We start from the raw sequence: 16,118 nt of genomic DNA on the forward strand, positions 1-16,118 counted from the left end.
CTAATTGATTAATTCGGCAGAATTTACCTTCAATATATATTTTGCATAATGTATTCTATACCTGTTAGGAGAGAAAACTAGGATACTGAAGTCAATTACATCATAACTGTATTGATTTATCTATTCCATCTATCAAGAGATAGCTTGGATAATCGAACTGAAACTCTGGCATTTTTAAAGTGCTAAGAGATGGTGCGATATTTATTTACCTAAGCAATTTGACTATCCAACCGATTTATTTGGCAAACTTGCTATTAGACGCATTAGGATCTGCTATTAATTTTATTTAGCCAACACTGTTTGTAAATTCTGCACAATAGTTTAATTTATATAACTTGTATGAAGAATAGCTATCTATGATAATGTATATCTCAGATTTAAAGAATTCATGCCTTATCTAGAATTTTTATCATTTTCTGTTTCTTCCTGAATTACCATGTACAAGATAATCAGAGAATGAAATATAAACAAAGATTCAGGATATAGCAACAGAAATATTAGATATGAATGATTTTGTTTTATTAGTGTTTGATCAGAGTTTTTTAACGTGCAATGCTTATTAACTATAAAGATACAAATTTAGCCTAAAATCGAAGATTAGATAACTACAAGTTGCTATTTAACCATAGTCTAATAAGTGTATTCGACGTAAATACTATTCATAATAAGCTTAAAATAGTTTAGAAATGCCTAGATTTTCATTAGCTACCGTAACTGTCTAATTTTCAGTAATAAGAGCTTGTGCAAGGAAAGAATTAAATTACTGCTGCAATTATTTATTTGCTGAACATGAAATTGCAACGTGCACTATAGCCATCATTAACTATAGTAATACTATTCAACCCGAAAATTACGATTTAAGTATGTAGCTGTTCATCATATTCCGGTCTAGTTGTTCCATAATTATTATTGCAATTTTGCAAGCATTTTACGCTTTAATCATACAATTCCATTTCGATAGGATAGTGATCGCTCACAGCGGTAGTCTATATTATAACATAAAACGAAAACAAATTTAATATTGAATCTATTTGCCTATACCGGTATCTATTCGATAAATGACGTTTTTAATTAGCTTTCATCTTATTAAATTATATAGTATTCCTCAATAAGCTGATTTATTATGCAGTAGTCGACTCTAATGGGATATATTTTCTGTTGTAGTCTATAGCAAGCTAGAGTTTGATAGATTTTGTAGCCTTGTACATTCAAAACGACTATTGAATGATATTTCTGAATGTAAGCGTAAAGTACAACTAAATCTTTAAACATTGAAAGTTTTAGTTAGTTTACTTTCAATCGAGCATAAAAGCCTTATTTCCTCGACTAATTACATTAAAGATTAAATTTCTGTAATCCTCTTACATTGCTGCATAACGATTTTACGTAAACAGTAAATAAGTTTCAAAAATTATTTAGTGGTATTCATTTGATTACTAGATTCCATTAACGTATTTAATGTCTGTCAACCTCTAACGCCACTACAGTACATAATCACTACTATATTTTTTCCATCTACGCATTTCTATTCAATTAAGTGATATTTCTTACCTCAGAGTAGCTAAGACCGTATTCAGTATCATAGCGGAAAACTTTAGCGGTGCCACTGACATAGTCAGATTGCATACGGCTTCCAACCAAAACAAATCTATTAGGTAATTAAAAAATGAAAATTTATCTTAATTATACTTTCAAGCCAATGTTAACTACTTATTGCCATAATTTATAGTATCGCTCCCACAGCGTATATTAACTAAAGTAGCCATATAGTCATTACTAAAGTATAACATCTTATTCGATTCTTATTCGCGTACTATGGTTTAAGTTCATTTTTGTATATATCATCCAGTATAGCATTAAATAGAGCTAGATCACCATTACTTAAAGGCATCGCCTTTGTTTATCCTTAAACTTATTTTCATCCTTTTAAACATCCTCTGGTATAATTTATCAAGGATAAGAGTAAACTATAATATCTACTATACCTGTCATAAGCGCAGTGAGTGGATTTGGTAGTGGTATCAGCACTATTGGGAATGATCCAGTTGAATCTGGACTGAGTCCACAGACGGATATAGCTCCATTCACTTGATGTAACATAGCTGCAATCAGCATTTAAATCACCCAAAATGATAGCGTTCGTTTCACCAAGCCGACTAGTAGCATCATCATAAACATCAGTTAAAGCATCATTTTCTTCAACAGCATAGCTAGGAGAAGCATGGCAAGGAATGAGAAGGAATTGCTTGCCTAGAATTCGTGATAATATAGAAATATAGGTTTTGCAGTATTAATAGAATGATTCCATTATAATAATTTTAGTTTGGAGCTAAAATAGAGGAGTTAAATAATCATGGCTGCAAGTATTATAGTCATTTTGCAAAATGACCGATTATCTATACGGCAACGACATGTATATATATATATATAAGATATATGTAATATTACGTTATATATCCTAAGTTGATCTATAGAGCTTAGATATATTGAGTAACAATTTTAACGAGATCACTTAACACTACAGTGATTTTAATCAAACTAAATAATTAATTATATGTTCATGTCTATTATCGTTGAAGCACAGTAATTAATGAACGTATTTCAAAGCTGTGACTTGCGATTATCAAATATTGGATTGACATAACTTTATAGATCTAGCAATTGATTTAAATTCTAGAACTAACTGGTACACAACCGATTTTAATCATTTTAAGTGATGAAATATATGCCCATGTCCTTTTAGTGAATGTATTGCAAGATTGCTACTTTCGATTTTGGGATATTAGATCAAAGTAACTTTACAGATTTTGCAATTGATATAAACTCTATAACTAACCGGTAGCCCTGATTTTAAACTTGACGACGAATGGTTCTCTTTGGAAGGTATCTTCGCCAGCAGATTCGCTACCATCATCATAATGATAGTTTCCTTGAGGTGAAAACAAGTCAGACCTGGAGTTTTATGAACAAGTACAGGGTGAAGTTAAATCAATTCGCAAGTTTAAATCATAATGGAACTGATATTATCAAAGAAAAGACTAATAATATTATTGCTGAGGTAGCTTAACAGATTTCTGTATTGAAATTTAGTATAGCTTTCATTACCTGTAAAAGAAAGCATATTGTTCCTTGGAACTGGTACGACCAAGACGATCTGAAATGAGCATCGAATAAGAGCGAGAATGACCCCTAATTAAAAGCAAAAGGAAGGGTTTAATTCTGAGAAATTTAAATAATTTATTATCAGCATGATATTTATAGTGTGAATGCCATGTTTCTCATTATTCAGAATAGTTAAAGATATATTGAAAACTATCACATTCTTCTATTAGATTTCAACTTAGATTGAATCTACTGTATATGGAATTTATTCAGAAAAATAAAATCTATCTAATCATGGTAACACTTATCCTTCTGTTTCCGATTATCAAATACAAACTGCTAATGATATGCATCTTAGTACTCAGTGGTAGATGTACAGCATTAAAGCTCTATGTTAAGATAATAACACTAAACTTTATAATTCAATTCTGTTCCGACGTACTTTAATCACAAAATTAGATGGAATTGTAACTAATAACAACGTTTCAGCATTATCATTGGTTAAATAAGTCGTTTCCCCGACAATTAAGCAGGCGTTATGAATAGCTATAAACTACCCGAATTAAATAAACTTCAGGTAATTACCTCAGATTTACGTTCAATAAGAAGTTAAAGTCATGATTGAGCTACACATTCAGCTTACTTGTTGACTTCGGTTAAAAGTTGTTGGATAGCGGTACCGCTGATGTCGCGGATTTCTTGAATAAGGGTCAAATCATAACGACGTAGAATCTATGCAATCAGTCAGTAAAAAAATTTGATTATGCTAGAAGTTTAGCGTGTATCTTAATCTATAGTAGCTGCTATTTACCTTAACCAAGTCTGCAACAACATCTGGTTTGCCCATCTTTGTTTTACCTAAAACCTGAATGTTAAAAGCTGCAAGCTTAACCTTACCAGCTTCAGCGGCTAAGGCCAAAACAGCTAGCATACAAATGACTGCAATTTTCATGATGTCAAACTATTCCGAATCAAACTGATAATAAATCAAATGAAATGGAGTAGATAGTAAACGAATATTGCCTCCTTAAATACTTTCAAATTGATATTGCAGCTGCCCTTCCTTTTTAACAACTTTTCTACCTAATTAAAAATTAACTATTCTACAATATATTCATTATCAAAACATCTGCTTTGAATACATAAGTAATATATTCGTACTTTATATTTGTTACTTTAAGGTATAATTTATGAAAATATTTATAGTCAAATGAAGAATATCTATTACTCTTCTAGCAGAAGTGTGTATGCCATGTCTAGTATAAAAAGAAAATAGACGCATGTCAATTAGTGAAAAGTCCAAAGTAATAAGACTTTCTCTCTTGGAATAACTATCATATATATATCCATAGGATCGCACAGTTAACTGATGCTTACTTTTGCTATCAGATTTAATACATCTCACAATATTAATATAGGAGCTGCCACTTACTATGCTTATTTATAGTCTAAATTTGTAATTTGTATCTATCTTTTATATAATAATAAACCAAGGCAAGGTGAATTGCAGGTGTAAATCTTGTTTTTGCAATTTAAGCTCAAAATGATGATATTTCCAAATGCAAGAAAATATTTATTTAATAAATTTTCGCGATGATTTGTTTAACAAAGGTTCATCAATAGCTGCAGCTGTTGATGAAATACAGTTTGAGTCTAGATTTAATATTTCTCAGCATCAAAACACAATTTTAACTATTCAAATTATGTTGTATTTTACGCAAGCTAAATTGTAATTATATATATACTCTTATAAACCACCACAAAAAGTTATGAAATGACATTGTGTTTATCCTCATTTTGTCCATTCTATAATAAAAAACACATGTAAACCATTATATAAGTGCACTAAGGTTCTAGAATCATTGCTTAGTCTTGAGAAATTGGATATGAAAAAATACTGATAACGTATAAATTTTAGAATACAACCAGATCGTTACTAACAGCTTATCTTCTTCCTAATATTTCATTAGTCAATCTGAAAATAAATTATTTTAAATTTTATTGTTTACCTTATCAGATTTTATCAATTATAAAATGTACATTTAATTGCATTTTTGGCATACTCGGGTATGCAATTAACGTGTTGATTCTGGATCAAATCATCATATACGACTACGTATTATAATAAGATAGGATAAAATCTTAGTTGAAAACTTATCTACGTTTAAGTCAGATACAATTGCAGTTTTTTATAATTAAATATGTAATTAATAATGATTTCGTAAAGAAAGCAATTCTTTACTAACTTATTTGTTTCATTCTATCTATACTGCTACATAATATTTGTACTTAATCTATGCATGAGGCTAATTATATTCCTAGATCATCAAATATATATTAACCTAATATTACTTCATAGGATAATGCATAACATTCAATATTGTTACAGCGAGGATACAATAGACTGATTAAGCAAATTTAATCTTTTCGTCGGTTTGTTATTAATTTACTAGCAGAATACGTTATAAATATATCTAATATCTGCTAACAAAAATTTTAGCATCAAGTTCTTCGTAGAAATATACTAGAAATTTCATGAAAAGGTTAATGGAAATGACGTACTTATAAATTATAAAACTCTGCTAAATTATAATAATTAACACATATTTCTCATAATTACTGCTACAAACCGTTCTGTAAATTGTCACTTGTCGTTAAAAAGTTGATTAATAGGTATAAAAAAATTATCCTATATTTACATGGTAGCTATATTTTATGAGAAATCAATACAGGAGTTTATTAATTATTTAAAAAGCTAAAAAACATTTTAGAGCAATAGCTGGATTACTTCGGGCCTTAAAGGATTGAATTAATTTAAAATCTATGTTATCAACAACAATAACTCATGAACTATCTCAGATCATTTGCTATAGGTTAAATTATAAATATTATTGTCGAAAGTAAGTTAGAATATAAATGTAAGGGCTTAAATTATAAATTATGATTACTTAACAGTATGGATAGAGGAGGAGATATGTTTAGCTGCTATTGAAAATACAGCGAATAAAAATTTTCATAAATAAATAATGATAAACCTTACTGTTGATAATGTTACAGCAGTATGACAGAATTTGCCTTAGTCTTACTGGATATCTCAGCTTTAAGAAAATGGCATTAAATGATTTATTATCTTTTTTGTTTTGTTTCAAGTGCTATTGCCAAACTATAGCTGTCCAAATTGTTATTATAGGAGTTGTTATTTAATAAAGAAGAAAATATCCTTATCTAAGAATGCCTTAATTTTTTATATTCCGTAAATATTCTAATAGGAGATATCGATCTACAATAACGATAGAACTGTTAATCCACTTATCAAACATTTAGATTCCTGTTATCGTATTCTACTAGTTAGTTTATATACTTATAAATTTACTTCACACTATTCTCGATATAAATTAATTTTATATGAAAGTAACTAAAGGTGATAGGATCTATACAAGAATATATTACTTTATCCATACATCTCTATCACAAAACAGCTTTGCAACAAGATAACGTAATGTACGATCAATAAGTCAATTCCTTGAACCACGTATCAAGAAACGATATCTGCACTATCACAAACACTCTTGCTCTACTAGCAAATTACACAAAGACTTAAACACCTCGTATTTTACGTTAAACACTAAGTTTAAGAATCCCGTTTATTACGCGATATACTGCATTTATATACTATTCCTCAATAGTTCATGAGTCATAGTTAATACAATTAACATTGGAATCGTTTACTGAATTAGATATTAATTTTAGCTACTGCTCCCTTAATGCAGACAACAGTATTTACCAACATAGACATGTAATGACTAATACAGAATAGCCAGATTACGATATGTCCTATCACGGAACATTTCCATAATAATTTACAATCTACCATAAGTAAATTACAATCACAATGATTCGAACTGTAAGTAGATGATTTGCATTCCCTATTATGACTATTAATTTCAGTATGTGTATATGTGTCACTGTCATAAAAAGTCAGTACTATATTAAAATACAGTATATCCAAATTAGAAGTTAACTAAATAAGGATAGGCTAACAGGATTATCCTAACATAGATATTTCTACTCTAATACAGCATATAACACTGTAACAATCTCATACGTTCATGATAATTTAGAACTGTGTGCAATTTATGATTTAGTAAAGCGTATATATTGATATAACATCGATGTTGTTAACCCTATTACTATAAATACCTACTCAAGGATTATTTAAACTTACTTTCATATCTCATTAAAAGCTGCAGAGACTTCGTTAGATATTAAGTTTGAAGATAGTTTGATCAGTTTTAACATTTTTACACCACTCTAAAATGGATTGAGTGTCAAGCATCGTATGGAGTTTTAAATTAAGCACAAATTATTAATCATATGAAGTGATTATAAGATTCCGCCTAATAGTTGCGATTACTGTGCTTTGATGAGGGTCAACAGTAGATAATTTTCGAAACGTAATTGTCACACACCACTAGTGACAAAGTAGTCTACACACGCCAATCCTTGCGGAGAACGCCACTTACTAACTTAAAGAGGCGAGATTAGCTATATCACCAAATAATTCAGTTCCAACGACCGAATACTATGGTATAATTATAGCGTTACAGATGATGTAGACGAGATAGTCAGAGATTTACTATCATTTATTACTGAAGGAATTTTGGCACCCAAGATTATAGTCTTTACAATTAAAATATCAATTGAAAAACTAGTTGACTATCTAACCGACTAACGAACTAAAAAGGAATCTTCAGGCACCAGCCTTTTATAGTCTCGTCAGAAACTCCTGGTGCACATAATATAAAAGTATCCTTTTAAAGTTATAATTAGGACGAGCTTACGCATCGTAACAGTAATACATAAAATTAGAAATGGATCATTCTACATAGGATATCAATAACTAAAAAGAAGATATGCGCATGAATCGTGATTCTATTCGGGTAATTAAATATCCATAGCTAATAAATGATTTACAGCTTGAAATAAGCTACTATGGTCTAGCGTTGATCTCAATTACTTTGATTGTCATCCCCGAATAATACCGAAAGTCGATAATTTTCAGATACAATATTACGTTGTAGCTTTAAAATATGCTCTATACACAAGACTATAACATATGACTTTGTAATAAAGAAGTTTGAAGAGTCAACGATTGCGTACTTAGCAGCTATTTACAAAATTTCACGAAGGGTTTTATTAGAAAAATGGATACTTTATTGTAGATAATAACTGGGTATAAAGTAGCAGTCCCTGATAGATCAGCACGCAAGCTGTCGTGAAGTAATGCCTGTGGATAGCAACACTACAAGTGCAACAGACAAATCTGAAACAAAAATCATCAGTATTTATAGTCTTTGAGATAGAATACATGTAGAGAATAGAATTATAGAATTACATACAACGTATCCTATAATAGACTATGTAATAGCAAATGATTGTAAGAAATAGCAAAGACTGTAGGTGCTATAAATTACTAAATGTAACAAGCTATATTTGAATATAGTTGAAATAGACTATAAAAATATCTATATTAAGAACAATACAATATACTTATAATTAAGAATATGTTATGAACTTATACTGCGATCTAAATACATTACAGTCTTAATTTAAGATTAATTTATATTGTACAATATTTCCTGTAAATTAGTTAGAATGAATAGCTAATGAGTCAATTTTTTCGTATATAATCGTATTTGCTATTGTTATGAGCTAGATACTGCTTAGAATGTCGTAAATTTCGTCAATAGCCACAAATTTCGCAAGCGAATTGACATAATCAGCAAAGAAATATATTTGGGCATTTCGCANATTGACTAGGCATTTCGCGAACTGACTAGGCATTTCGCAAATTAACTAGGCATTTCGCGAACTGACTAGGCATTTCGCGAATTGACTGGATTTCGTACTTGGACGGTAACATTATGTAAGATTGTCAGATAGTCAGATAGTCCTTGGTAGTTAGACGAACCTAACTTCTGTAATAAAGTGAAATTTGCAGGAAACTATAGTTCTTGATTTATTGTTTTGAAGATCACTTTATCACACAGTATCATCATTAATATAGTAATCAATTAAACATCCATAGTTAATAAGAGCATCGGAATAATTTCTATAATCTCACATTTACCAGATAGGTTTCTCAAATTAGAACTGGTAGGTAATATTATCATGTAAATAAAGATAGTTATCCTATCTATAATTACTTTGGACGACTATTTATAACTGACAATCATCTGTTATCGACTAACTTATCAACTCCCTCAATTAAGAGCTTTGAGATTTTTATATACCCTTATAAGCACCATTGGTGCAAAACAATAATAAATTAATAGCCAAATCTACATACAAAATATAGAAAGAATCACAATACACTTTCTATAAAATTTAATAGTTAATTAATGGTTAGGTGTTAGCATATGATTAATTACTCAACAAAATTATTTCATTGATGACGTAATAATTAATTAATTGTCACACCGGATTTAGCAAGCAGTAGATAGGACGAAAGTAAACTATTTATAACTAATGAACGTATTTGGATGACTATTTTAAATCCACGATGAAAATTATCGGCGTGAAAGCTAATGAACAGGATTATGACGCAATTGCGTAAGGTAGTCTACTCTACTTATTTTCTACTACAGTTTTAGCATTATGCTAAGTAAATTTTTTGCCTATATAATTTAACTAGTAAGTATGATTCTGTAATGCAAGTAATACGATCAGACTGCTACGATAATTAAACGTCATACTGACCTCACTTAAATTTCAGAAGTAAAACAATTAAAAGCTACATTGAATTATGTTGTAAATTGTGAAAGTAATGGTCTTTACGGTGGTTAAGACAACAATTTTAGTATCATTCTGCTATATGCCCACGTTAGTCTGAAAAGAGAATCGATGCAACTATGCATACTTACTATCTCTTTACTAGAATAAATTTCAGAACGATTTATTGCACTAAATTATGCTAATTAATTTCTAGTATAGTAATCTATACCGGTCTATGAATGAGTAACGTCGATGAACTTTATACAAGAAATGCAGATTTCTTCTAGTAATTTCATGTTAACATCTTACTGGATAAAGTAGAATATTCTAATGTAGTTTGACGGCCACAGATTATAAATTTATTCTAGCAACTAGCATAATATAAGAAGGAGAATTCGTATACCATAGTGGTCTATTTATGCCCAGTCCTTGCTCTTTATATGAAAACGTTACTCAATCTCGGTTGATAGAATATATTTCGGATGTAGAATTGAGACTTATGAATTATGAAATTAAGCTTCTAACGTGCATCTTACTTTAGACAGACGTTAATTTGAGTTGATAAGCTCCTGCATTTATGTACAATTACAAGTTATGGAACATATTGTATGTACAAGAATTGATCGTTGTGAGACATAAATTATGCATAGTTTAGATGAAAAAGGATAGATGCAAGAAATAGCTAAGGATTTCCGTTCGGTTAGACTTTACCGAATTTTTGAATTTTCTCTAGGAAGAAACGAATAAAATCCCTGACTTATGGATGAGTAATCAACTTTATTTTGTAGGTCATTTTTGATGTTGATTTGGTTGCATGGCATTAGAGACTTACTCTTATTGCATTTGAACCTTTATCAATTGTAAACCTATTTTAATAAAAGAGTTTATTTATTCATCGTACTCATAGAATCAAATGAACTTTATAATAGCAATTAGACATTTGTAATGACACCTTCTTCACTATGTCTGATCTGTTTATTAATAAGAAACATAGACATTTTAAGTATTAATTATGCATTCACTAACACCCTTTTTAATATGTGCTACTTACGTGAATTTACCCTCTTTTAAAAAGCAAAATTGCAACATAAGTAGCGAAAGGTAATGCTTTCGACAATTCTTAAAGCAAATAAATATATCAAGAAAGTGTAGTTTAATGATGTGATAAATTCTTTTCAAGTTTACTAAAGCAGTAGATTATAGAATCTTTTCTCTTCTTATGAATTCCACGCATCTCATGATCATTCTTACGATAGGGAACAATTGCTTATTTACTAAATATTTATTATTGCTGCCTGGCAATATTGCCCACTATCAAGCACATATACACCCGTCTGATGTCTGATATTTTAATTTTTGCAATTTAAATCACCTCAATTAAGTAACTTACTTCAATTAATATTGTAGATACAATAACTACCAATCATTCACTGGGGTAAACGCTAATGGAACAGTTAAATTAAATAGGCAATACTAATATTGAATCTATGTCTGAGTTACCATCGCCTTGCTATGGCAACGATCCCAGATAGGCTAAATTCATCATTTCATATCCAATAGATTAATATACGACCAGTTCTATAGCGTTATTGCTCTTTGTTGCTATCATTTTTCGGTAGTAGAACAGCTAAATCAGACAGGTAATACTAATATTGGATCAGTGTCTGAACTACTATCGTCTAGCTAAGGCAATGAGTTCAGATTGGTTAAAATTTACCACCTTATGTCACATAGATTAATAGACGGTCAGTTTCATAGAGTTGTTACCTTTTCTTGTTATCATCCTTCTCTTAAGCTATTTACTAGCTTCAAAAGTACCTTGACCTATGAATAATGGGATCATGAGTCATCTTTCATCAGCTGATCCTTACATTCACAGCTTTAATTTTATTTCCTATTACCTTTACAATTAGAAATACACAAAAAAAGAGTTAATTAGCATACAAAAGCAGATTGATTGTTAGTATAATCGCCATTAAAAAAGCCATTGCCATGCTAATAGGATTAAGCAATTGATTATTTACTCTAATGGAACCACTTTGCAGAAAGAATTACGCATTTATTGAAGTCATTAAGTGATAAAGCTCAGAGTAGAATCACAATCTTGATTGAATGCATTCTTGATTACAATTTTAATGAATATTTAACATGGTAAATCCGTAGACTAGACCGGATTGATTATAATTATAGTAGTATTTATAAGCTTTATTAGAAATGTCATTACTATGCTACTAGGGTAACCAATCGATTATTTGCTTCAATAGGGCTAATATACGAAATAGGATTATATATTGAAATCAGTAGATAATAGAACTCAGAATGGAATCACAATTTAAATTGAGTGTATTTTTGATTACAATTTTAATGAATATTTATCAATAACAATCTTTAACTCTCGTTCTTCTCCATTCTCTATTGTTCTCTTTTCGTGGTTATTATCACGTACCTTTTTCTTTTTACAAACTCTATGCCATTAGGAAATCTACAGCCTATAAATTTAGCATAGCAGTTACTAAGAGTTGTTGCTGCAGCCCATAACAGGCAATTTCCTATTCTATTACAGTCCTAGGCTAGTCATTCTTTCAATAAACCGAGAGTATCATCATAGTGAGTATACTATAAAGGTAAACTGCATCCAATCGCTTTATTCTGTCACTTTGGTTGTCATTCCTGGAATAGATGTAGCATGTTGTAGGAAAGTAATATAACGAATTCATTGTGGTTATTCAGGATTAAATTATACAATATAGGTTAAAGCATGGCTGTGGAATTGATTGTAGTAGATGGAAGCGATCATGAAGTTATTCCATCTCCAACTAAATAATTACGAATTTTCTATCATAGTTCAATGTCTTAATTAAAGGAGTAAAGTATTGAATTACTTCAATTAAAGCATGGCGTTATCATCTGATTAACCCATAGAAATTAAACCTAAACTAGTCATCAGTCCTTTATTCTTGGACTGCTATATTATTCTTTCTTGACATAGTCTTCTGAATATTGCTTCATTAATATAGCAATACGATTGAAGAAGTTTAGTACACAATTGATGGTCTATACGTTACATTATGGAACCGCATAATTACAAATTGCCTTATAGTTTAATGTCTTAAAGGAGTACATGGCAGAATTATTTCAATCAAAGTATACCGCAATGATCTATTTAATCCACTGAAACTAAATCTGAACTAGTCGTCAGTCCTTTGTTTCTGGATTACTGAATTATTCTTTCTTTACATAATCTTCTGGATTATTAATCAGCCCACAGAAATTAAATCTAAGCTAGTCGCTAGTCCTTTATTCCTGGGCTACAGTATTTTTTCTTTTCATACTCTTTGGATTATTAATTAGCCCACAGAAATTAAATTTAAACAAGTTGTCAGTCCTTTATTCCTAGATTATTGTATTATTCTTTCTTTACATTTCCTTCCGATTATTGATTAATTGAGATTACATTTTATCCCTTTTCACCACTATTAATTTTTCTTGCATGATTCACAGTCGTTGAAATAATATTGGCATTTCAATAGATAACTTTCCAAGCACAAATAAAAGCCCATAGTTAAAACTCAAAGTAATTTATCGTTTTGAAGAAATGAAGCTTTAATTCTACTATTTAGGATTACTTCAAGCTATTGATTTAATGATATCATGCTTCCAATACAACGAACTATTATTAGTTTTCCGGATATTGACAGGGTAGTTTAGCACTATAAGCATAAATTAAATTCTAATAATCAAGATTATAACTAGATAAGTGGTATATTGATGAAGTTTTAACACTATAAATATCAGATTAAATTCCTATAAAATACATCATAATTGGTTATGTGGTATATGGATGAATTTTTTCTATAACGGTTAATATCTATTTTTTGCATATCATCCTGCATTAAATAGACTTGATGTACGAAATGTCAAGTCTTCATCCACCGATATGGCAAAAGATTTTAGACATTAAGAGCAGTCATTCATCAATAACGAGATCTAAATCAAATAGTTCATATTATTGTACTCTTACTAGTAAGTGTCTTTACCTATATTTCTCTCTCTTTCTTGCTAAAATCTTATCGAATAATAATGATAATGTCCTATAAAGCAGTAATAATGGCAAACGGTGAATATTGGATAGGTCAATAAACATCAATCACACGTTTAATTGTAGCTGCACATTTATGAGTCATTATACATAAAAGTATCGGTTGTTATATAAACGGGATCAATGACCATTAGCCTATTATTGTCCAACTCAAAGACATCATTTATTAGGTAATTATGAATACAATAATTACTATTCTATGAAAAGCTAACTATTTCCTAATTGATTTTATGATCACTTAATCAGAATAGCGATGCAATTGAAGAGGTTTAGTATCCAATTGATGGTCCATGCGTTACATCATCTAATCAAACATTGGACTTTATGTCAAAATATCAATCATGAGATGAACAGACAAGGTTGTATTATGAAAGATATAAACAGTAGGACTATTTTCATGGTGTAATTTCTTGATAAGATTATAATAAGACACTATATTGCTCTATTTCTATATGATTCATGTTCTAGTCTAGCATTATTAGGACTGGAGACAAACGTGCTATATAAGCGAAGATCATTTATTGGTAAATCACAATTAGTGAATAGAAGATGATTTTGTTCGTTCTAGCTTTAGCCATCGTAACCATTTATAAAGAAAAAAACATAAATTGAAATTATTTTAAATTTGGTAATCGATACTAAGCTATCAATGATAGATTGTTAGCGTAAATGGTATAAACACTAAGTCTATTAGTTTTATATTGATTAATAAGTCAATTTATCGTTCTTGCAGAAGAATTTCATTAAGAATGTGACTTAGACTGAATACTACGGACATTGCCAAATCATATTTCATGGCTGTAAACATTGATCACAGTTATCATATAGAGATCAAAGTTTAAAAAGTGTTACATGCACTCCGCACTCTGCACACTTTGCACTTAACACTCCACGCTTTAAGCCCTTCGATTTGGTGCTTGCTTTAAGCATGGAGTTCTTTTGCCTTGCTACTCCTTAGCAATGTTAATAATAGCTCTTTTAAATCCAGTAATAGTCTCCTGAAGCGGTTATTTTAAATATAATTCTTTTTACTCTGCTATTCATGAACAATATTAATCATAATTTTTATGTCCAGCAATAGTCCCCTTAAAAGGTTTTATTCTACCAAATGACCCTAAAATCAAACACTCATAAATCAATCAATTGGTAAGCTACGTAGACGTACACCGTAAATTAAGGATTAGATTAAATTTTCACCAATATGTTTATCACAGTATCTCTAGATTTTTAGTAAAAATTGCGATCGATTTTATGATAATGATCAAGTGAAGGAATTTGATATTACCATAACAGAGAATTTGCGTTCGAGCTCGTAAAATTAACCCTGAATTATTACGCAATCAAATGTAAATACACTTGCAATTATATGCTTTACAATACAAATTTACTACGGACGAAATGTGAATATTAGCATAGAAGGTTCATTTTTTACTGGTAAAGCTTCAATCAGTATTATTTACCTTATTAATTTTAATAATTGCTAGTTTGTTCATATATCATATATGGACAATGTCCATTATAGCCAATAGATGTACGAACACATGCATTAGTCAAGGTCATAGATAGAATTGAATAGTAAGTAAGATAGATTAAAGATGCAAGTTGTAACTTTCAAATCTTTACTAATATGTCTCGAACTAAATGGCATCAATTTACCTTGCTGAGGTGATTATCCACACTAGTGTTGGTAAACAACACTAAATTTAAAATAACAGGCTCCCATCAAACATGAAAGGAAAGCTTGTTTACCCTTCGCCTGCACTGTTCATGGAATTTATGAGTCATCCTGCGTTTGTTTAAACTTTGATTCATTAGTTTATTTAATCGGAAACATTAAGTGATGCTACTAATTAATCGTGTCAACCGAAGCCATGCTTTATTTTTAATAAAGAACAAGACAGGCAAAGTATTAGTGGGTAAGTAATATAATATTCCTTTATCATTCAAAGCACAATTTTTTGGCATACGTGCTACGGGTTTCATAAATAAACGTCTGAAAAGATGGCAATAGGAATTATCCTACTATTTCAGCTATCTTTTCCTTGGATTAAATTATAGACATATAATCCAAATCTTAGTCTTTGGAAAAATAAGTTTTAGATTACGAAAATACAATACCAACATCAAGATTGAATAAAATATT

At 30.0% G+C, this 16,118-nt stretch overlaps 1 protein-coding gene across 1 annotated transcript; it reads right to left on the bottom strand.

Annotated features, from left to right (window-relative positions):
* Positions 1-935: 935 nt before the first annotated feature.
* Positions 936-4,033, bottom strand: TRIADDRAFT_37773 (uncharacterized protein; the record flags this gene model as incomplete). The annotated part of the gene is made up of 7 exons (XM_002113072.1): positions 936-986; positions 1,552-1,648; positions 1,986-2,250; positions 2,837-2,952; positions 3,106-3,189; positions 3,746-3,834; positions 3,914-4,033. The coding sequence occupies 7 exons, from the start codon at positions 4,031-4,033 to the stop codon at positions 936-938; spliced, it is 822 nt and encodes a 273-aa protein (XP_002113108.1).
* Between the last annotated feature and the right edge of the window lie 12,085 nt (positions 4,034-16,118).

This window comes from Trichoplax adhaerens, genomic scaffold, assembly GCF_000150275.1.
Source record: "Trichoplax adhaerens TRIADscaffold_5 genomic scaffold, whole genome shotgun sequence".
In the NCBI taxonomy this organism is placed as follows: Eukaryota; Metazoa; Placozoa; class Uniplacotomia; order Trichoplacea; family Trichoplacidae; genus Trichoplax; species Trichoplax adhaerens.